This window comes from Uloborus diversus, chromosome 1, assembly GCF_026930045.1.
Source record: "Uloborus diversus isolate 005 chromosome 1, Udiv.v.3.1, whole genome shotgun sequence".
NCBI lineage: Eukaryota > Metazoa > Arthropoda > Arachnida > Araneae > Uloboridae > Uloborus > Uloborus diversus.
This window is the reverse complement of record NC_072731.1, coordinates 134,399,415-134,422,846: the sequence shown is the minus strand read 5'-3', so window position 1 is coordinate 134,422,846 and position 23,432 is coordinate 134,399,415. Positions and strand designations below refer to the sequence as shown.

The 23,432-nt window shown below is 32.5% G+C and overlaps 1 protein-coding gene across 1 annotated transcript in view; it reads right to left on the bottom strand.

The window, feature by feature from the left end:
- Nucleotides 1–15,033, bottom strand: part of LOC129235190 (ankyrin repeat domain-containing protein 13B-like) — a 41,899-nt gene extending 26,866 nt beyond the window's left edge. The window contains exons 1-8 of the mRNA XM_054868888.1: nucleotides 14,925–15,033; nucleotides 9,471–9,606; nucleotides 7,719–7,843; nucleotides 5,286–5,331; nucleotides 5,146–5,199; nucleotides 4,155–4,244; nucleotides 2,939–3,128; nucleotides 1,428–1,494 (exon numbers count right to left, since the gene is read on the bottom strand). Coding sequence (XP_054724863.1) covers nucleotides 1,428–1,494; nucleotides 2,939–3,128; nucleotides 4,155–4,244; nucleotides 5,146–5,199; nucleotides 5,286–5,331; nucleotides 7,719–7,843; nucleotides 9,471–9,606; nucleotides 14,925–15,020 — 804 coding nt within the window. The 5' untranslated portion in view covers nucleotides 15,021–15,033. The remainder of the gene's footprint in view (nucleotides 1–1,427; nucleotides 1,495–2,938; nucleotides 3,129–4,154; nucleotides 4,245–5,145; nucleotides 5,200–5,285; nucleotides 5,332–7,718; nucleotides 7,844–9,470; nucleotides 9,607–14,924) is intronic.
- Between the last annotated feature and the right edge of the window lie 8,399 nt (nucleotides 15,034–23,432).

Sequence of the window (23,432 nt, the reverse complement as noted above, 5' to 3'; positions counted from 1 at the left end):
CAATATTTATTTTCCTAAAACTCAATGTACTCTATTCTTTAATAATGCAATGTAAAGTAAAAACAAAAAAGTTTAAGTGTTTAAAGAATTTATTGTATTTATTATTCACCTAAGTTGAAAACCTACGATTTTATGACCACTTTACACCACCAGACCCTATATTTTTAAACTGTGGATCTACTATTTTTAATGACTTTTCTTGAAACTCAATGAGCCCAACTCTTCCTTAATCGTCCCATTTTCTTTAAATACCAGAATTTCAATTTGTTCAATTATTTATTTATCTTTTCCCAAACCTCAAATTTGATCCATTAGTGGTCACACAAAAATCTGAAAATTTCAGTAGTGGCCATCTGACATTCTCCCATTCGAAGAATTTGCATTAATTACTTAAAATTCAAATAAATGATGAATAAAATCGATTTAATATGATAGTTACATTAAGTAGCAATATATTAATCACATTATTATTGCTCATTTCTTTCTTCAAAGTGTTAAGTAACCTTAAAGTGGGCACTACCGGTGCGTTTACCTTCTAGTTGGGGCAACACTAGCGTTGGAGCCTTCTCAAGGTCTGATCTCACCATTATGTGAGCTGCTAGGTTAGCCCTTGCCTCAACTATAGCTCCTTCAAGATATCTCTATTTTAGTAAATATTAGTGCATCATAGTACTTTACAGTAAAACTCCAATTATCCAAATCAATTGGGAAAGGGGCCCATTGGGATAATGAAAAATAGGGATGATTGGATTTTCTAAGGGTCTCTTTTATTTAATTGCTGTATGTACATTTAAAATGAGAGAAATGACATAGCTTTAATAAAAAATAAGTTCTATTAAATGAATGGTAACTCGTTTTCACTTTAAGCGTATGTACAAGTGCTGCATATTAGAAGTTAATGACAGAATTGCCCTATGAGACGGTGACTCATCAACACTATGTTTGTGCTACGTTTCCACTAGCTTCCCGGAGGGGAGGACAGTAGGAGGAGTAGAAAGAATCTATCCTAGAAAGTTGTAAATTTTTTTTTTTTTTTGAATCTGTACTAGTTGCTCCGCTATGGGAAGCTTCCGAGAATGTTGAAGGGATACATCACTAAATTCATATTGCAACAGGATTTTACTATGTAATGACCTTTCATAAATCCATTCTTTCTATAAATCACCTTTGTTTCACCAGAATCTTGCTCTTTATTTACTAAAACTTTAATGAGCAGGAGGTAAACTGTTAAAATGTCATTTAATTTGGCTCGTTGTTATTTTGAAAATCTCAGCAGTAAAATCTTATCATAATTTTTGTCTCTGAAACTCTGAAAGCAATTCAGGTAATCAGCAAGTTGGACAGTCAGTAGTTGGATAGTTGGAGTTCTACTGTAGAAACTTAAAAAAAATTAGAGAAGTATAAAAGATATATAATAATTATATTACCCTACACTCATATCCATTTATAATAACAGGTTTTGAGCTTTTTCTCTGTAAAATTCCAGATTTTAATCTAAACATAAGAAGAAAATATTTCTTACATTGATACAGAAGTGTCATTTTCATCTTAAGCATTACAGATTATGAAACAAAACTAATATTAAACGTTTTAAAGTTTCTCACTTTACATCTAACTTTCCAAGAAATAAACATTTCTCAAAATCTTTTTACATAATATGCTTTACAATCTTCTTACTTTTTGTAAGGTGTGTACTTATTATATTTGGATGTCAACACAAAAATTTCAATTATACTTGAAAAAATTAGGGCAAAGAACATTTTACAAAAGCAAAAAATTAGACAAAAACAAGCAATACCAGAGTTTTACTCATTTCATATGCATACTTAAAAATTTTGAGTAATTTATTTTCATAATTTTTTAAATCTTATTATGTTTAACAGGGTTCATACTCTATTCAGATGAAAAAATTCCATGACTTTTCCAAGATTTTTTCATGACTTAATAAAGATGTTCATGACCTTGTTACACGAAGAGAATAGTACTATTTAATATCAAACTTGCCAATATATTTGGAAATGTGAATAAGCTAAACTTCTGCGTGAATGCCACTACTTCATCAAAAAACTTGTTTGTGATTGAAAACACATCAGTGCACACTGCAAAAACTAAACTATTTGTCTTCTTTATATAAATTTAAGTAAAGTAAAAATGCAGTGAATGCAATATAATGATGTTTAAATATCAATTAATTTTTTCATAAGAGGGCAGAATGATAAACTTAGTAATAAAATTTTTACGAGTGATTGAAACGTTATCGGATGCAATTGAATTGAGTCTTTTGAGTGGGCGTGGCAAAATCAAGAACGTGTAAGTTCGCTACTACAGAATATAAAATATAAGAAGTGTTGAAAATAATGATACATTCAAAACTAGTGATTTCTAAGCAGTAAAATCACATTGCAAAAGAAGAAGGGCGATTGCTACAGAAGTGGATGAACTGGGATTTCAAAATTCAGATTTGTTTTTAGGATCATTCAATTTTCAAGTTTTAACAACTTTTATATGCAATGCTGTTAGACCATTCAAGATTTCTAATGCTCTTTCAGCAACTGTTACTTTCTCTTTGACCAGAGCATTTTTCCATGACTTTAAAAAAAAATTCCATGACTTTTAACAAAAATATTCATTTTCCATGACTTTTCCAGGATTTCCATGACCCGTACGAACCCTGGTTCAACCAATGTATACATTACGTAACCAAAAATATTCAGAAAAATAATGTTGCAGAATCTGGTTAATTTCTCTGTACATCAAAGTATGACTCATGACTTTTCTCATTGAAAATTTTATTGAATTAAAAAAAACAAATTCTGCATTAATCTCAATTTTGAACTTACATGCATCTCGTAAACATGTTTTGTGCAAAGGTTGTGAAATATGGGTTTTTAAATAAGATTTTGAAAAAAATAGCAGAAATTTGAAGGAAACTACATACCTATCAAACCTTATCTTTTCTGTATCAACAAAAGTAGTAACAATAGGTGCAGCAAATCGTTGTGCAACTTGTTCTGGTGAAGGTGATAATGCAACCATAACACTCATCATATGAGCAGGCAAAATTTTCATTTGCTCCATATAAACTTTCTTAGAATCATGATTTACTTCCATTATCACAGCACCATCATCTAGTTGAGAACAAATTGCGTGTACCAACACTAATATTGAATGAATACTAATATGACAAAACTTTAAAACTAAATTAGAGATTGAGGCTTATTGGATCATAAGGCATGTTGGACTTGTCTTGATAATTTTATTGTTAATATTTCTTATTTTAATTTATGACCGACAAACATCACCTATAGTCCTACAAATTCTGTAATGAAATCACATGGTACAGTTATACTGAAAAAATTTAATTTCAAAAAGTCTTATTTTAGCAGTACTGAGTAACTTTCAGAAGTGTACAATATTATTTTTTAAAACCTGTTTTCATGAAGAGTGGAGCAATAAATTGAATTCCTCTCCTCAAGTAAGTTTTTTTAATTCATAATTACTTGTAGTTTCTTTATTAATAGCCAAAGAAAAAAATTATGATAGCATTTCTTAGACCAAGAACCCGGGTTTGTAAGTGCACTTTTAAAAGATTACAAAAACAAAAACTTTTAGAAGAATTAGATTCTTAACACAAAAGAGGATTTGTTTTGGTAATGCAGATCAACGTACCCCGGGCATGGGCCAGGTTGGTCCATTTCAAAAAGCTCTGTTGAAAAATAAATATGTTCGAAGTTGAGGAGTTGAACATTTTAAAAAAAATCTGGAATGATGAGAATTATTTCATGAAACCTATGGTAGAAAACTAAACTCATTTTATTGATGAGATGAAAAATAAAAAGTAGAATAGCAAACCAATGTACCTCAACTCCACCTGTTCATAAAAGTATCATTTTTTCTGACATAAAAATTTTATTGAAAAGTGTGCAAAAGCAAGCAAACCTTCTCACAATTTAATGATCAAAAAAGAATTTTTATATATTAGTCTTATTCCTCCAAAGTACTTTTTTAACTGTATAATTTCCTTAGCTGGAATTAATCTTTCCTATGCTTAACAGACAGTCAAGCCTTTACTATAATATAGTGACATGTTATCATCACATTAACCTTTGCCATGTACATAAAAAAAAACACACATAATACTCTTAATTATTTACCATTGCCTTTGAAAATATAACTTCGATTTCCTCGTTGCCATTTGGAATGATAGAATCCCAACAGTGTTGTATCTATCCGAACACTAGAACCTGTAAAAAAGGCAAAAATCAATCTCTGGAAGTCCTAAGAAACATTCAAAATTTCTGTAAACAAAAACATACAAGTGTTAAAAAATAAATAAAAATAGCTACCTAATTTCTAGAATTTATTAATACAAAACACACACTGGGATTTAAAACTTTATAGCACTTTTCTTTTTAAATGACGATGAAAGCATAACTAAGCTCCGCACAATTTAGAAAATATATATAGTACACTCATCCATTTGGACTTTCCAAAAACTAGAACAACCCCAAAACCATTAGTTTTCAGATTTTATAATTATTACCAGAATAAGACTCATACAAAACACCAATTTCAATTACTCTCCCTCCAAAATAATTACAAGCAATATGCAACATTTCACTTGTAAAACTGGATATTCTTCAGCATGGTGTCATTATGAAAATGTGGTTTTAGAAACAGCTCATATCTAAATCCAGCAGAATTAATGATAGGTAGATAGAATCAAATTTTAAGACTTTGTACAAAATTTATTAGGAATTATTTTCCCTGGATTTTGTGAGAAAAATTCTTGACTTTTTCTTTCCAATTAGATTACAATTGTCCTTGAGTTTGATTGACTTTCAAAAAAATTTTCAACATTGTCTTTATGCAAGAAAGAATTTCAAAACAGCAGAGTTTATCAGAGTCACAGGAAATAACAATAATTTATTCCAATAAAAAAGCAATTCTGCAGTAATGCCAATTTGATGTAAACTGAACTTTAAACCAGATAAATATTTCCATCATTGTTGGACAAAATTTTAATAATAGAGACAGAATTAATAAAACAGCAAATTATAAACATGCTACACTCTAGCCATTTTGTAAAATACATATTAATATAAATAAAATTTTCGAGAAATCATAATAACAAAATTAACTCACCACATTTGTATACTTTATAAGTATCACTAGGGCACATTCGTGATAAGAGAGGAACTATGAATAAAAATTATTTTATTGCAATACTTCAAAATATGAAATTCAAAACATAAATTGGATAGTAAAATTTTTCAAAAACTCACCCCAACTAATGAACTCCCATCGTATTTCCACATAAAAATCTGGAGTCTAAAATTTTCAAATAAATACACATTAAAATGTATAAAATATTGTTAAAAAATAACAATAAAAAATTACAAAGATGCTAAAAAAAGAACTTCCACATATGCCTTTATTTCTTCCATTCTGGGTTGTTGCACAGCTTCAAACATCTCCTGAGCAGCTCTTATCTGATTGACATCATTTTTTATAATTGTATCTTAAATGAGTAGTGACGCTTCAGCACTCGCCATATCCATTTAAACAAATTTGGATAAGACGAATTTTGTTTTGACGATTTTGTAATGGCAATCAGTTTTCAATACATATATAATTTCTAATGCGTACATCCAGTTTTGAAGTGAATGAGTGCGAGGTGCTATATTTTAAAAGAATATGTCAAAAATTTCAAAGAACATTGATTAAGTTATTCGTAAAATATTGATGTAGCGAGTTTTGAAATGTCACTATTCAAATGCTCGTTATCCTATGTAAGGGGGAATCCAGTTTAGACGGGTCAAAAAATTCACATTTTTTTTAATGTCATGAAATGTTAGTAAAATTATTCAAGAATATGTTGCCAAAATTTCAGTGAAAAATTATGATTAGTTCTGATGCTATGAGCACTTAAAGCGACTGTGGAGATTCAAAAACGTTCACAGCATTTTTTTCAAATGCCTTTTTTGCGAAACAACTTTTTTCTACGGGTGGACATTCTAGCTCAATGAGTTATTGACCCATCGTTCTGAAAATTTGTGTGAATATTCTTTATTCAACTATACTCTATATGAACCTAATTCTTTGATGATATCATTAATACAGTCGTACCTCAATTTAACAAACCTCTATCTAACGAATTTCGCAATTTAGGGAATTTTTCTTTTTCTCAACTAAAATGAAAGAAAAAACCCCGATTAATTGAATAATAAACCTTGAATTAACAAATTATTTTCACAGTCAAATTTTTTTTGTTAATTTGAGTTAGGAAATATTGGATTGTTTTCCAAATAATATATCCATCTTGTTTCAAGCAGAAAATAAATTTTCTTGGCCAATGTTTGACGGGTGAGGAGGCAACCAAAGAATAGCGATTCTGATATAGAGAGCGATAATGAAACTTTCATTAAAACTGTTCCTTTTTCTAACACTTTTTACATGGAATGGAAACTAAAACCATATCTCATGCAGAACACACTATTTTTCTCTCTCCACAAAGTCGAAAGAGAACTATTTCAGTTAAGTAGTATCAAGAAAATTGTCAAAATCTATTACTCAGTGCAATAAAATTTCAAGTTAATTAGTGTATAATAAGTTGTGGAATGCAGAATAAAAAGTGCACACTTTTTAATTATGGATATTTTTGTGCAATTTCCTATTAGGGCTTTCAGATAAAGTCGGTGTAATTTGTTTTTTTATATTCCGATATTATGAATAACCCCGATTTAACGTGTAAAGGATTCAGTACCGATAAATTTGTTAAATCGGGGTCCGACTGTAAATTTTTTTTTCGATGCAAGAAATGTGAAAAAAATGGTAGAAAACACACCATTGTAACAAAACACCTCAAAAATGTGTATTTTTCAACTTTTTTTAACCATAATTAGGTTTATATTTTTAGGAAATATGCCGTTACAAGTGGCTTTGGTAATGCCCACCAGTAACAGCTTTGATGGCGATGGCACATGGACAGCAGCTTCTAACTCCACTAATTCTGGTGGAAATTACTTCAACAAATTACAAGGTGTGCTTCAAGAGATAAATAAACTGTCTTCCAAGTTTAAAGAAATTCTGATTATTTCTTCCCTGTTAAAAAAACTCACGAATTAGGACTCCTAAACTGGTTTCCTCCCTTAAGTAATTTATCTGCAGCAGGCTGGATACCTTGAAGCAGCATTGCAAGAACCTGGGCTTTTTTGGCTACCAATGCCTTTGCTTTCTATTGTTGAATTTCTCTTTCATCATTTGGGATTTTTGCTTTTCAGCTGGTACTTTTTTTACCTCTAAAAGCCTCTTTTTTTTTTTTTTTTTTTTTTTTCAAATTTGGTTTTCCTCTTTTAAAAGACATATGTCAAACATCAAGTCGAATTTCAGAATTTTTTTTTTTTTTTTTTTGCTTTGTCTACAACATTTTAAGGTCAACTAACATGCAAATTTCTTCTCCTGCCAATAGATTACAAGAGTTTGCAATAGCGCACCTGTAACTTTTAGAACTCTGAAATGAGAAGTTTAACACTCAGAAAATAGAAGATTGGGAGAGAAAAGGTTTTTTTATTCTGATTGTACACTTTAAAATTATGTAAAAAACTCAAGAAGTTTCAAAAAACATTTTTAAAAGAAAACTACTGAAAATTTAAAAGCATTAATGTTTTTGGTGATAAAAAATGTATAAATTTAGCAGCATTGAGTTTGATACTCACTCCTTGTATTTTGGAAAGTAGGTCAGGAATTCCTATTGCTCGAGTGCTATAACGTTGAAAATCTCTTTTCTCTAAAACTTCTTGTAAAAGCTGAGCATTTTCAGTGCTCACAGCTTCATGAACAACTAAAATGATACAAAATATTAGCATCAAAAAAGAGAAATAATTCAAACTAACAAAAAATTTTGTTTTGAAGGTTAAAACTTTAAAACTTGTTCCTTACTACATGAAATACACCGCCAGCCATGGATGCCCATATGCAAAGTTGCAAAGAGGGGCTCAAATATTTTCCTCGTGGTTTAGATGAATATTTTTCCTGTAGAAACTGATTTCAGGACAGATTAGAGTCATTAAAATTTGACATTTTTAATAACTTATTCATTAATGCCTGGAGAAGAAAATGTTTTTACATTTTTACCAAGAAAAAAATACTAAAAGCAAGGAAGTTCTAATTTTAAAGGCATGCTCTAGCCCCCCTTTGCCCCCCTATACGGGCGCCCTTGCCGCCAGCTCAGTCAATTTTAGCCGAGGACTGCAGTTTCGTGCTTATTAGCACTCATCAGCCCGGCATAGGAGTGACTGAGCTGGAGGTGGAAAACCTCTTAAGGAAGCCTAGAGTGCCAAACAAACTGGTAGCTAATACAGAATTAGCACTGACCAGACGAGTAACCGAAACAATGGTTCGGTTCAAGTCGAATTTTGAAGGTAAGGCAGGTACATTCAGTAAGTTACCGCCCTATAGCCAGGGCTAAGGCAGAAATACATGAAATACACCGCCAGTTCAGTCAACAGGGTGGTAACTTACTGAATAATTGTTCCTTACTGTTAGAAAAGATTTTTTCAAAAAAAAAAAAAAAATAATAATAATAATGAAAAGCAAAAATTACACTTAAAAAGTTTTAATACAAAACCCACTGTAATAAAAAGTTTTCTTAAACAAAAAGACACTTACTATTTTTAATATTTAAAAAAATTTAAATTTTCAACCTAAGCAATATTAAAATTAAAAAATGGATAATAGACAAATTGCTTTTGAAAGGTTCATCTGAACAACAAGAACAAAAATAAATAGAACTAGTCTACCACTATATTTTTTATTCATTGTCTGCCAAATTCAGCTTTTTTTTTTATCATCAATCCTAAATAATAATTTTGAGTAAGAATGGACTAGTTATGGGCATATCGCTTGAAAGGATCTTAAATGTTTTAATTAATGGTGAAATGACATACCTATATGGTAAGGAAAAAGCTGAGAATGAGTAAATACCAACAAAACTGAGATCTGATAAGAAACAGCAATGTCAGGTCCTTTAGAAATAAATCCTTCAAGAATTTGATGCAAAAAAAAAAAAAAAATTTCTTTCGAAACATTTCTTCAAACATAGATAAAACTTATGTTTAGAAAAAATGGTGAGGGTGCTCATGAAAGATGCTGTTTTGAGAATCTACTGACGATGTTCCTGAAATATTCATGACCACAAACTTGATATTGACAATAAAAGACAAACCTGCACATTACTAATCATTTACCCTACTTGTATTGACCACATATGGTGGTGGAAGGGGGGGGGGGGGCCTGATCTTACATTAGTGCTCACATGGGAATGCAGAGAATGAGAGGTTGGGAACCCCTGGTCTAAGCAATTACATAAAAATTGACAAATTTTCTTATTAGTAGCAATGATACTGCAAAACATAAGAAATCTAAAAACATTCGCATTGAATAACACAATGTGCAAAATATGCACTAACCTGTATAGCCTTGCTTATTTTCAATAATGACATCAGCACCATGCCGGAGAAGCACTCGAGCAGATTCTAAATGGTTTAAAGTGACAGCAAGCATTAGAGGAGTTCTTCCACGGGGATCCCGAAGTTCAATATCATACTAAAATGCAAAAATAGAAAATAAACTCTAGAAAATTTTTAAAAAACAACATACTGTCAGCCCTGCTTAATCGGGTAACGGATCAACGAATAGCCCACTTATACAAATAAAACCTCCCGGAACCGAATATCTCCCCATAGACGCAACGTTCCAGATCCCCGCTTTATCGAATAATTTCCTCGGATAATCGAACATAAATCAGCTTACGCAAATTTTTTTGCTGGGAATTTTTTTTAATCAATTAGAAAAAGTTGAGTAAGAGCAATTATTGACATTAAAATGTAAAGTAATATTTATCGCTCACAACAGGCGAAAAAAAACAACAATTATACTCCATCAAAACATTTCTTCTATTAAATTTCTTTTGTCTTTGTCACTACAAAAAAAAAATGCAGTAGAAAATTAAGTTAAATTACACAAATAAATATACCGTATTTTTGGGAATAAGCGCCGCGGTGCAGAGGCGTAGCTAGACCTGACTTTCGAGGGGGGGGGGGTCTTCTTATATATATATATATATATATATAAAATTAAGCAAAAAATAATTACAAATATTAAACAAATTATAAATAACAAATGATGAAAAAAAGGAAAAATGCAAACAGCTATTAAGTAGGAATAGAAAAAGAGTGAATCCAGAGCTCATCAGCCATGGAGGATTCATTAATTATGGTCAAAAGACCAAAATTTTAACTATAAACTAGAAGAGAATGTTTAAGCTCCAGTACATGTACGTCTTGTCAAAACCAGTCTATCCAAATCAGGGGGAAATCAAATATCTGATGAGCGTGTTCCGTTCATTTCAGTGTGACTGCTGAATTTAGAGGCTAACGCACATCTACAAAAGCTGGCATCCCTGAAAGCTAATAGATACTTCCATTTCCGCCTGTAAACTGGATGTTTGACTTTCAATCTCATCGGTGGTCAGACTATAAAGATATTATATTTATAAAGATATATCTATAAAGATATTTATTTTAAATTTTATTAGCTGCTTTAGAATTTACATATATATCTATTTGAGAGAGCAACAGCAATTTTCGGGTATTATAAACAGAAGTCTTTTTTATTTTTTACTTTTTAATCCGAACCAAGCTAATAGAAATAATCTAGATTCATCTCGTTTTTAAACATTTTATTCATGTAATGCTATGCAGTTTTTCTTTTGAATTAAAATAAAATTACCTTCAGAAGAGTCCGATGGGACTAACGCTGCTTTGCAGACTGTACTTCGTTTTCTTCAGACGACGTTAACTTTCTCTTTTTATAGCAATCCTTTCGTCATTTTAATTTTTTTTCTTTGAGTTGAAAAAAGCTTGTTATCAGTCTTGTTCGTTTCATTATGCAACAACTTTCACTTAGAATGTACTACTTTAAACAGAATGTACGTTTCCAAAAGAGTACGCAGTAAATACTGGCTGAAGAATCAATGTGATTACAATGGATACTCTGGTTAGCAAAGGTAGTTTTGACTATGACCTATGACACACACAAGACCAGACCAACAAAAACCTCTATCGTCTCAAATTCCGGTTATGCTATCATTTTCGGATTCGAAGCCCAATGATCTTCAAAGCTGCAAACAAAAACATTTTCTTCAACTCAGAAACAGAGGAATTGTCTTCAAGAGTTGAGGAGGCAGTAAATGAGTTCAACGAATAGGCTTTCCAGGAAGATTAACCAAAGGACAGTCGTTTCGCGCACTTTCTTGGAAGAAGAGTAAGGGGGTGAAATTCACAGGTTTGACATGTAAAATGAACATTCAAGTTCATGGTTAAAGGTCATTCAAGTTAAAAGACATTTCGCTCTGTTATCTGGATTAGTACTGTTCTTTGGTTACTCTCTTTCTTAAAATTGTGATTCCTTAGAAAACCGAAATGATTGGAGTGAAAATAAAGTATAAGTTCAAGTGATGAAAAAAGGAAAATCGTAGACTCCTGGCCAAGTTAGATTTGCTGCAATTGCTAACCTCAAGAGGATAAATAATGAATCCAAAAAAAAAAAAAAAATCAGGGACCAAAAAGCAATAAAAGACTTTTCTTGAAAAAGATATGCTTAAAGTTTCTTTTACTGTCAAAATGATTCCTTAAACTCGCAATAAAGCACTTAATAATGTAATAATAGAATAAATACCTAACAAAACTAATAAAGAGGAATTTTAATCAAGAGCCCATATTGTCTTTAGTATCGATTTCAAATTTTCACCATCATATTTCAAATTTCTATAAAAAGTTTCTTCAAACCTCCGTAATTCAAAACCTCTTTATCTCGATTTTTTTAAATGTGAAATTCGAAATATACAGATTCGACTGTATGCAATATTCCCACTGCGTGGCTCATAAAATTAAACATATTTAACAATTTGCAGAATCTATGACAAAGAAAAGCTGCCTATACGTGGATTTAACAAACAATCTCATTTCTAAAGCGAAGTGTCAAATTTCACTCAATTATCAAAAAATTGTTGCAGCAGAGAGAGGCGTCTTTATACTTGAGGGTCACTCATGGAGCAGAATTTCAATGGCATTGGGGGGGGGGGGGGAGCGAAGTGAATTTTTGACCTTTGTTACACAGAAAAAAGTCGTAGAGATTTTTTTTCTTTTTCTTCTTTTTTTCTTTCTCTTCCCTCTTCTTTTTCTCTTTTTTTTGAGACTAACGTTTCGGGGGGGGGGGGGGGGTTGTCCCCAAATCCCCCCCCCCCCTTAGCTACGCCCTTGCCGCGGCGCATACAAGAAAAAAAGTAAAAAAATTGCCGGTGCGGCGCATATAAAGGGTGCGGCGGATACAGTGTTTTTTTTCCAAGTTTAAAATAAAATCGGAAAATGCTGCTAACAGATGGCACCACATCGTTTGCTTTCATTTCGCGGAAATCCCTCGCCCTTAGGCGACAAGTAAAGCAAAGAGGGGGAGGAAAGGTGAGTCAGCGATTGCACGTGTTTCACTGAGGAAAGAAATGCTGATCCACGTGCGCGAGCAAGCCTTATCGCGGCGGAGCGAAGGGGTCAGGAAATCCTTCGACCTTCGCGACAAGTAAAGCAAAGAGGAGGAGGGAAGGTGAGTCAGCGATTGCACGTGTTTCGCCGAAGAGAGTTGATACACGTGGGCAAGCAAGCCTTATCACGTTGGAGCGAAGGGGTCATAGAGAGGAGGCAGCAAAAGTACTAGTAAGAGAGAGGGATGAATGTCCAGTGTTTAAAGATAATTTACCACCTCTCTCACGAAAATAGGTTGCTTGGTCAAGCAAACTAATGGGAAACTTGTCTCCTAGCTCTAATTTTATTATTTACTCACATCGTCGTTTTGCATCTTTTGCTGCTGTTCGTGCGTTCATGGCTTATCTTTTTTACGAATTTTTTTAGAGTTGCTTTTGAAATGGCTCCTTAGCGCTTATTCCCGAAAATACGGTACACATTTTAGGTGATGATAAATATCAAATAAAAGATAGGGTAGATATGGAGGGGAAAAAAGGAGTCGTTAAAGTGTTTCCAAAAGACCTTGAGCAAGCAAAACCCTATTATGGAATTCTTCAAAAAATAATCTACAGTCGACTCCCGCTACAACGCGATTCCACTTACGCGAAACATCTGTAACGAGATTTTTTTCCCAAGTAAAGAATTTTAGACCTAACGCGAATTCCTTGCCAGCAACACGAGAACTTTCGGAAGGGAATTGCGATGCATAAGTATCGACTTAGTTATTGGTTACAAAAAATATTTTTTTCCCAAATGGACCTTCATCCCTGTAGCATCACTGGCAGCGGAAATTCCCGCAGCGTACTAGTCTGAACATCGCTTTGTTAGTACATACAAACAACTACTCCTCATTTTCCATTAAATTTTTTTTCATTATAAATGCGAAACTTAATGAAATATATTGACACCTTCACCAGAGTGCTGTTTCAACTGAAGTAAGGTAGCAAGACAAATAGGTATAAGTGAATCTTCCATACGCACAATTAAAAGACAAGAAAAGGAAATCCATAAAAGCTTGTAGAGTAGTGTGCAAGCAAAACACAAAACTGATGAAAATGAAAGCTGCTCTTGTATTGTGAATGAAAGAAACCAGGAAGAGGGGTGTTGCCATATGGAATCGTTATAAAAGAACTAGCGAAGCAACTGTATTTAAAAATACATGTATATTAGAATAACGGTTTGACCACGCTGCATAAATAATCATCACCTTCATTTGTTTAAGTTACAAATATCATTACTGGATCTATTGTACAGTAAAACTATAGTGTATTATTGTATTATTATACTGTACATACCGTACTAGTTTAATTTATGTCTCTCTTTCCTATTAATCATTGATTTTGCATCGTAACAGTATTTTATGTTGAATAAAACAGCTCTTTTTAAATTAAATACAAATAAAAATTCCATTTTTGATGCAAGAAATGGTAATGTATAGTTAAGGAATGGTTTAAAACTGTTTTAGGTGACGTTTACAAGTGTCTAAAATAATTGGGTACGTATATAAAAGCTTCCACGCATTCCCTTTCCCACAACGCGAAATTTTGTCTTACGCGAGGGGTCTTGGAACGCATCCCTCGCGTAAGTCGAGACTCAACTGCACTGAAAAATGGTGTCAAAACAATGATTTCATAACTCAAGTTGTAAATTACTTTTTATAATTTTCATGCGTACTTGAATAATTGTTAAACTGCTTTGTTTTTTATTTAGCTCTAAAACTCTTTTGCAATAACATTAATTATTTTCTTTATATACCTATTGATTTATTATTATTATGTTTTAAAACAAATGTTGTCAATCTAGAAAGGTAACTGAAATTTCCCCGCTTAATCGAATAATATTTCTAGGAATCGGCAATATTTGATTAAGCTGGGCCGCCGACAGTATTTGGATTACTTTTGAGTGAAAAAATATAAAATGATTTCCTATATATGAACCAATTTTCTGTTCTGTGTTAATATGGGAACACAATATAACTGTGTGATCTTCATATCTGTAGTGGGTAGCACACTTTATTTATGTTCTCTTTTTACAATAAGTGCATTTTACACAAATTTTTATTTAAAAAACAACAGTCAATGTCCCGAAAATAAAAGCACTGACAAAAAAAAAAATATATAAAAAAAATCATGCAAGTTAAATTATGCCGTTGGAAAATTACTCATGGAATAAAAAATGTAAGATTTAAATGGAAATAACAAAACATCTAATATTTAAAGTACAATTAGTATAAGTGATATTCTAACTTTCGAAAAAATAGACTGATTAATTTAACCAAAACTCCAAGAACTTAAAATGCTTGCTTTTCAATCCACCGAGGGTTACTAAAAAAAATGAGTACTGTACCTCTGATGTCTGTAAGCATCTGTCAAGTTCCTTATAATCGTTAAACCAGACGCAAAAGTGCAGAGGGTACTCCCGTTTTATTCGTTCATAAGGCATGGTGCGTTTTTTGCTATACATGCGTATTGAGGTGCTTTAATACCAAACAAAACTTAAGTACAGTTAAAATTTGAGCTAAAAAATAAAACATGTTAACTTTTAGCAAACCATTGTAAATAGGAAATCGGTCAATGCAGGAACGATCCTGACAGATAAACGGGAGGCAACCCTATATTTTGGCGCTAAATGATATCATTCTAAGACTTGGCGATAAGGATTCTTCCTGTACCTCGTGCTTGGTTTAAAAAATGGCTTGAAGAATGTAGTAATGAGTAATGTGTTTATTATGATGAGATTTTTACAATTAAATATGCATGAAAGTAAGTGAAACATTTTCTTGGATGTGACTATAGTAAGTTGTATCTTTTTGTTTTTTTTATTTTGAAAAAGAACATGTTCCTTTATTTATGCTTACTGTCTGACCACGGATTGTATGGAATGACAAACACCGTTTTACAGCCGGAAATGGATAAATTTATTATTTTTTTACCGATGTCAACTTTTACAGAAGCAGAGTCTCATTCAAATGAGCGGAATACGCGCATCAAATTTTTACTTTTCCCCCTTATTCACATAGATTCGTTGATCTGGACGTTTGAAAATTCCATGCAATCTGTAGTTGGACAGTACAACGGTCATGAAATTAAAAGCATGTATTAAGATTTATTATGGCTAGGCCTTAGGTTTTTTTTTCTAGATTATCATTCTGTGCATCTGTACTTTCTAACCGGACAAAATTTATATTTATTTATGCCATAATTAGACGTCTTTCAGATATCTAATATAATATGGGAATTGTTGTTAGACGTTAGCTTGCATAAGTGTGCATTAAATAAACGTTTCTCATGTGCTTGAGATTTTTGCTTCCCCCCCCCCTTGAATAATCGAAACTATTAGGCTTCTTTTAATTTCCCGCCTAAATTAACGTACATTTCTTTAAGACGTCCTTAAGGATTCTTCCTGTAAGCGTGCATGTATTCACATCATTAAAAGTTTATCCTTTGTGAAACATTTAGATGTTTCCTTTTCCTTGCATAATTAAAGCTACTGAGTTGCTTAATTATCCAAAATTAACAATCATTTTTCTCAGACGTGTTGACTTTTGTCAGAATTGTTCCTGTCAGCCTTTAGCGTGCGTAGATCTGCGTCAACTAGAAATCTGTTATCGTGAGTAAATTGTTTAATTTCCTTCATTTAGTAAAACCATTTTGATGTATAATTAATTTAATTACTGCCAGAATTAAATTTATTCCTGTCATCTATTCTTAAGGGCAGATTCCTCCTGTTAGCCATTAGCGTGCAAAGATGTGTTTCTAATGAACACTATTGAAAATTGTACTGTAAAGCATTTTTGTTCCTTGAACAATTAGGAATATTTAGCAGCAAATTTAATTTTCTGCCAAAATTAACTTTCTTTCAGATATCAAGTCTTAAGTAAGGATTCTTTCTGTCTCCTGTGTAGTTGAGCATCAAATAACTTCATTCTGACATTTATTTTCTTTTCCTGTTGCATAGTTGAAACTATTTAGGGCCATTCTTCCGTCACATGTGGGACAAAAATACGCTTAAATTTCATTAACATTTCGTTATATCTCTTAATATTTTAATGAAACTGGGGTAAGCAATTTTTTTAATCTTTAAATTTGATACAAAGATACTTCTGAAACAATTTTGTTATTTAAATTAAAATTTATTTACATGCGTCACGTGCGTGACATCTAAAGTCAAACTCTGGTACTTTGCTTGTAGATAATCTAATATTTTTGCTCTATTAATACAGCAATGACGAAACAAACTGCAGATTTTGAAAGCTATGGTTCCAATGTAAAGGAAACATATCTCATAAATTTAGAAATAATTATTTAAACCATTGAAAAAAAAATATGTCTATTCCTATTCCATTGAAAATGGTCATTTTGTCCCGCACGTGACGGTTTCTGTATTTCATAAAAAAGAAATAATTTTTGAAGAAAGTTTTGCTAAAGAAGTCACACATGCGTTTGTGATGTCTTAAGCAACAAAATTTTGTTCATTACCCTTTTAAATTATTTTTTATGAAATATATGAAGCGTCACGTGCAGGAAAAAATTACCGTTTTCCGTGGAATAGCCCTTTAACTGTTCAATTTCCCGGCAAAATATTTCCTTCAAAAATTAACTCTGTAAAGGTTCTTCCTGTTATGTCCCCTTCCCTTCAACCATCATATCTTGTCTTCTTGTTGAATATTCTCCCTATTAGCCTTCCCGGGTGTTCCAAAAATGAACATTTATTAATTTTCATATTCTTGGTGTCAGAAATCAGTATGCTGTTTAATTTACTGTCAAAATTCATGCATTTTAGGTATTATTCTTATCCAGCATTATAGATGTGTAACGAATAGGTGTTTATCATGAGTAAAATACTTATTTCCTAATCCGTACATAATTAAACTATTTAGCTGCTTAATTCATTACTTAAAATTATATGCCAGATTTTTAATTTCTACTGAACTTTAACTTTGTCTAGCAACAAATGAAAGATTTTTGTAGTTTGCTAAGAGCTAAATTATTTAAGCATGAAACACTATTCTATTAAATAAGTAGGGCACCTGGTACATTTGTCAATAGAACCTGAAGTATAAGTTCACCTTTCAGTGAGCAGTCATTGTTAGAGCAATGATTGAAATCTTTGAGATTGTGGGTTTTTCACTGGTCAGTCATCAGTTCCAAGTTCATCTGATGCACAAAATTCTTGCGTACATGTGTATAAAAATGCTTTATTTCAGTGTGCCCAAAGTTTAATGTTCTATTTGTATTATGAATACATTTTTCGCTTATTGTATATTTTTCAGAAGGGTTCCTCCATGTTAGTTTACCAAGATGGCAATTGTTTGATCCTGAATAACGAGAAGATGGATGATTTCATGGAAACTTAAAGCACGACACTAGTTGAATTTAGATTTTGCATGACAGTTACTTTATTAAAGTCTGCTGCAAAGTCTTAATTTTGCTGGTAATAATGCTTTAACTGGACCTTGCAATGAACAAGAACAACCATTAGAATCTTTGAAATGCTGGGTCTATGCTTTGCAGTCAGAAATCAGTATTAAGTTCATCTGATGCACAAACTTCCTGTGGGATAAGTATAAAAATAATTATTTCATTGTGCCCAAAGTTGAATGTAAAATTTGTACTGTGAATTATGAATACATTTTTTGCTTATTGTATCTATTTTTCAGAAGGGTTCCTCCATGTTAGTTTACCAAGATGTCAATTGTTTGATCCTGAATGGCGAGAAGATGGATGATTTCATGGAAACTTAAAGCACGACACTAGTTGAATTTAGATTTTGCATGACAGTTACTTTATTAAAGTCTGCTGCAAAGTCTTAATTTTGCTGGTAATAATGCTTTAACTGGACCTTGCAATGAACAAGAACAACCATTAGAATCTTTGAAATGCTGGGTCTATGCTTTGCAGTCAGAAATCAGTATTAAGTTCATCTGATGCACAAACTTCCTGTGGGATAAGTATAAAAATAATTATTTCATTGTGCCCAAAGTTGAATGTAAAATTTGTACTGTGAATTATGAATACATTTTTTGCTTATTGTATCTATTTTTCAGAAGGGTTCCTCCATGCTAGTTTACCAAGATGTCAATTGTTTGATCCTGAATGGCGAGAAGATGAATGATTTCATGGAAACTTAAGGCACAATACTAGTTGAATTTAGACCTTGCATGACAGTTACTTTATTAAAGTTGGCTGCTAAGTCCTAATTTTGCTGGTAATAATGCCTTATTTGGACCTTTCAAAGAGCAAGAACAACCATTAGAATCTTTGAAATGGTGGGTCTATGCTTTGCAGTCAGAAATCAGTTTTTAAGCTCATCTGATGCACAAACTTCCTGTGGATATAAGTCTAAAAATAATTATTTCAATGTGCCCAAAGTTGAATGTCCAATTTGTACTGTGAATTATGAATACATTTTTTGCTTATTGTATCTATTTTTCAGAAGGGTTCCTCTATGTTAGTTTACCAAGATGTCAATTGTTTGATCCTGAATGGCGAAAAGATGGATGATTTTATGGAAACTTAAGGCACAATACTAGTTTAATTTAGACCTTGCATGACAGTTACTTTATTAAAGTCTGCTGTGAAGTCTTAATTTTGCTGGCAATTATGCTTTAAAACCGACTTGTTAAAATTCAAGTGCATTCAACATCATTCATAGTATAGTGTAGACTGTAAATATATGATTCCTGTGGCTGATGTAATAAAAAGCATTTACGGAATTAATATAAAGGGATGTTGTCACTTAATTTATGACTAAAACCCTCTTTATGAATGCTAACATTTTTAAAGCTAATTTTCCCTCGAGATAAAAAGTTTGGTTTGAACATTTTTACTCGATCGCAGATATATTTTATTTCTGGTTTCTGGTACAATTATTTTGCTTAGAATTGTAACACAGCCGGTTTTTAAAAAAAACTATTATTCTATTTTAAAATAAATTCTTGCTTTTATCACACCAAGAATGAATACGCTTCTCTAAGCTACTTCTGTAGTTAGCTCAGTAGTCTGAAGTTTTTCCTGGTGCAAAAGTTTCATCAATGTCAAAAGAAAACATTTACAAAACGTTCTTTGGCATGCTGGAATTAAGCAAAGTATTCAAGTGAGGGGAATCAAAAGAAAATGAGAATTGAATCAACATTGCATTTTAAATAAAAGGTATCAGCAAAACTTAAGTGTATATTAGTAGTGGTATATATGCTTATGTTATTGATATGTTTCAAAAATCCCATCAAAGCAATGACATATATAGTTCTTACAATTATGTACTTAATATTACATTTCAGAGCTATACTTAAAAAAGAAAATGATTGTCTTTCTTTGGGTCAAATATATTTTTCTTGTACTTTGATTGTTTTTTACAAAAGCACTATATTAGTAGTAATCGTGAAAATAATATACATAGTTTGGTAACATGTTTAGCATGACAGTCATTTCGGCATGTATTTTCCGTGGGGGTTTTAAAAATATCATTCTTTCAAATTAACAGAGGAGTAATTTTAAGCTATATTCATATTTCAATGTCAAGAACATTTGAGCAAGAGCATTAAAAATATTCGCACCATGTTGAATGTAAGTGCTGAAAACCATGTGGAGACATTCCTCAATTTATCACACTAACAAATTTTTAAGAATGTTTTATTCTGGATTTGGTTATATGCTGTAATTGCAGGCTTTTTAATAATTGTCTTACAATGTGAGCTATATCTTACATTAAAATAAATGAATTATTTCCTTTTTGCTCTCTTTTTTAGTGTTAGCATTTTAACAACACACATTACAATTATAAGTGGATAATTTTGCTTCTAAATTAAAATAAAACCACAGCATTATATTTTGCATATGCTTCACACTTAACAGGTTTTATTTTATAATACAATCAATGTAATTGACCTTCGATTTTAACAAATTTACTGTAGTACATTCGTCCCTCGTATAACACTACTTGCACAGCACGGTTTCGATATTACACGGTACGGAACTTCAATTTAACACTTCATAGTTTTGATATAACACGAAAGTTATCTTTAATAAAGAAGAAATTTCTTTTTTCTTTAATACATTCTGTAAATGTTTGATAACTCGATGTTTTACTTTGTTTTTCATGAAACTTGGTTTCGATATAACACGATAGACATGCTTTGATTTACATTATTTCTAAGTCTCATATAACACGGTTTCGGTACAACGCGATACATATTTACATTATTTTTACTATGTACATGATTAATTAGTGTAAAAAATGTTTTAAAAAGTGTCGTATAACACGATTTCGATACTACACGGAACGAATACGAGAGACGCCTGTATATTTACAAGAAAATTATTCAGCTTTATATATTACATAGTTTTATTAAGAATTGTTATTTAACCTTATGTTTCACATCGAGTTTTATTAAGAGTCAAATTTTAATCTATTCAGAATTCTATCATGTATATCATATGAAACACATTACTTGGAAAATTCTTTTCTATTTTAAGCAAGTGTTATCGTTTTTTTTTTTTTTTTTTTTTTTTTTCTCCTTAAGCCATTTGCTTATATGAACATTTTTCTGTATTAAACTTTTTTTTTTAATTACTAAAAAGTCATAAATAGTTTTTTTTTTTTTTAATGAAGGCTGTTTTGAGTGTACAAACAACTGACAGGCTCGTCATTTCAAAAAGAACCAAGGGAACGATGCGGAAAATACTCAGTTTCTATTGCAGGGGAAAATCAAGAGTAGGGAATTTTTAAACTAAGGGGGGGGGGGGGGGTGCGCACCTAGTCACGTTAATTTAATGTCTGTTAATCATGGAGTAGGAGAGGATAGGAAGTTTTTTAGTTTGTTAGTTTGAACATACATTTGCCCTTTGTATACTTATATGCACATATTATATAAATTGGGCTAAGTAAATAACTTAATGAAGTAGTTAGTAACTTGCTCCTTACCTTTTCGCTGCAATAAATTAATAAATAGTTTAACGTAACAAATCGGTGGGTAGCCTTAAGTCCAGGTAGGTTTGCGTTTTCTTTGAAGTGGAAGGGGGAAAAAATTCCAACATATTCCCTATTAGGGGGCAGCACAACCAGAAATATTTTTCTGCGGTCCTTCATTTTGAAATTTGACATGGAGGGGGGGGTGCACTCAATGGGAATTGACTCGGGGAAACACCGAAAAACACGCCCGCTTGCCACTTATAACTAATAAAAAGCATTATTTTTCCAAAGCAAGGGGGACTTTCGACTTTCCTCCCTTTCGTCCACATGAGGGGGGGGGGGGCTCAAGCCCCACCTTGAAAATTAGAACTTCCTTGCTTTTAGTGCTTTTTTTTCTAGCAAGAAAGTAAAAACATTTCTCCACCCATTAATGAATTAGTTATTAAAAATGTCAAATTTTAATAACTCTAATCTGTACTGAAATCGGTTTCTATGCGGAAAGTATCTTGCTAAACCATGGGGAAAATATCTGACCTCCTCCCCCCTTAAAGTTTTGCTTATGGGCGCCCATACCCCGAACCCCCTAAATGACGACGGACTTACTAGTGGTTCATTAGCAATCTTCGTATTTTCATACTGCATTCATTTAATTACTGCATCTAGGGTTTTCCCCCCTCCCCTTAAGAGCAAGGGTGCACCCCCTCCAAAATAAGACCCCCATTACAGGGAAAATACCACTCGAAATACACCCCCCCCCCCCGTAACAGTTTCGATGGTGCAGTGCGCCATGACCTCCCCAAGGTGGGCACCCCTCTGCATCTACGTTTTTCGTAGTTACCCCCCCCCCCCCCCCAATCGGGAGCAGCACTCAGGATACCCTTTAAAATTTCTATGGTACAGTTCGTGCCACGATCCCCCTTGGGTGGGCGCTCAAGTGGGTCAATTAATATGTTATCACAATTAAGGTAGTTAGTACAACGAGGGGGCCTCCGTAGCTCTGTGGTAGAAACTTTGTCTTCCAAGCCGGAGATCGTGGGTTCTATTCCCGCCTGTGCCCTGAGTGTTATTTCCTTCTCTATTGTTGTAAATCTTTCCTGTGTGTGTCCGGAGGCAAGGCGCTTGGCACGCAGTCCTCTATCTATGTGAAGCTGCTTAGCTTCTAAATAAATAGATAAATAAAGTGCAACGAGAGGGAATTCAGAGCACACAGCGTGATTGAAATTTTTAGGGAGAGGAGGGTTTGCTAAAAGTTGTCTTTGCTTTTTTGAGTGGATCTCATTTTGGGGATGCATTTGAGGGGAGGGTACGTCATTGTTTTTGAGGGGGAGGAGGAGCATCTCTGATTTAGGAAAGATTTTTTCTGGTGCAAATGGAATTTCAAAAAAAATGCGGAAAAACTGTAACGTCATTCAGTTTGTTTTATTGTAATTCAAAATATATAACTTTGGAATACAGAACGAACCGGTTTATTTTCTTAAACTAATTTGCATTAAATGATATTTACCATTCTTGAAAATACCAAATACATGTAAAAAAGTACCTTAAAATCGGAAAGAATATACTCCTTCAGGAAGTGTTTCCAAAAAGGAAAAATAAACTGCAACTGTATTGCTTATGGTATTGCACTTTTTTTTTGGCATCATGTTCGGCATGTTGATAAGAACTCGCCTCGAAATAGATGAAGTCGCCAATATGGTAACCATGGACCCAGGATCGTTCCTGCATTGACCGACGTGTTTGTAAATATGACAGAAAACAAATGTGTGTTGAGCTGCATTTTTCCTGTATGCGAAATTAATTACCGCATTATAAAATTGAAGACTTCTTTTTCCTCTATTTTTTTTTACATTGTAAGAAAAATAAGAAATCCCAAAATATACTTCTATAAACTATCCCCAAAAATGCACTGGAATTGAAAGATCATTGTATCTAGAACTCCCTGTT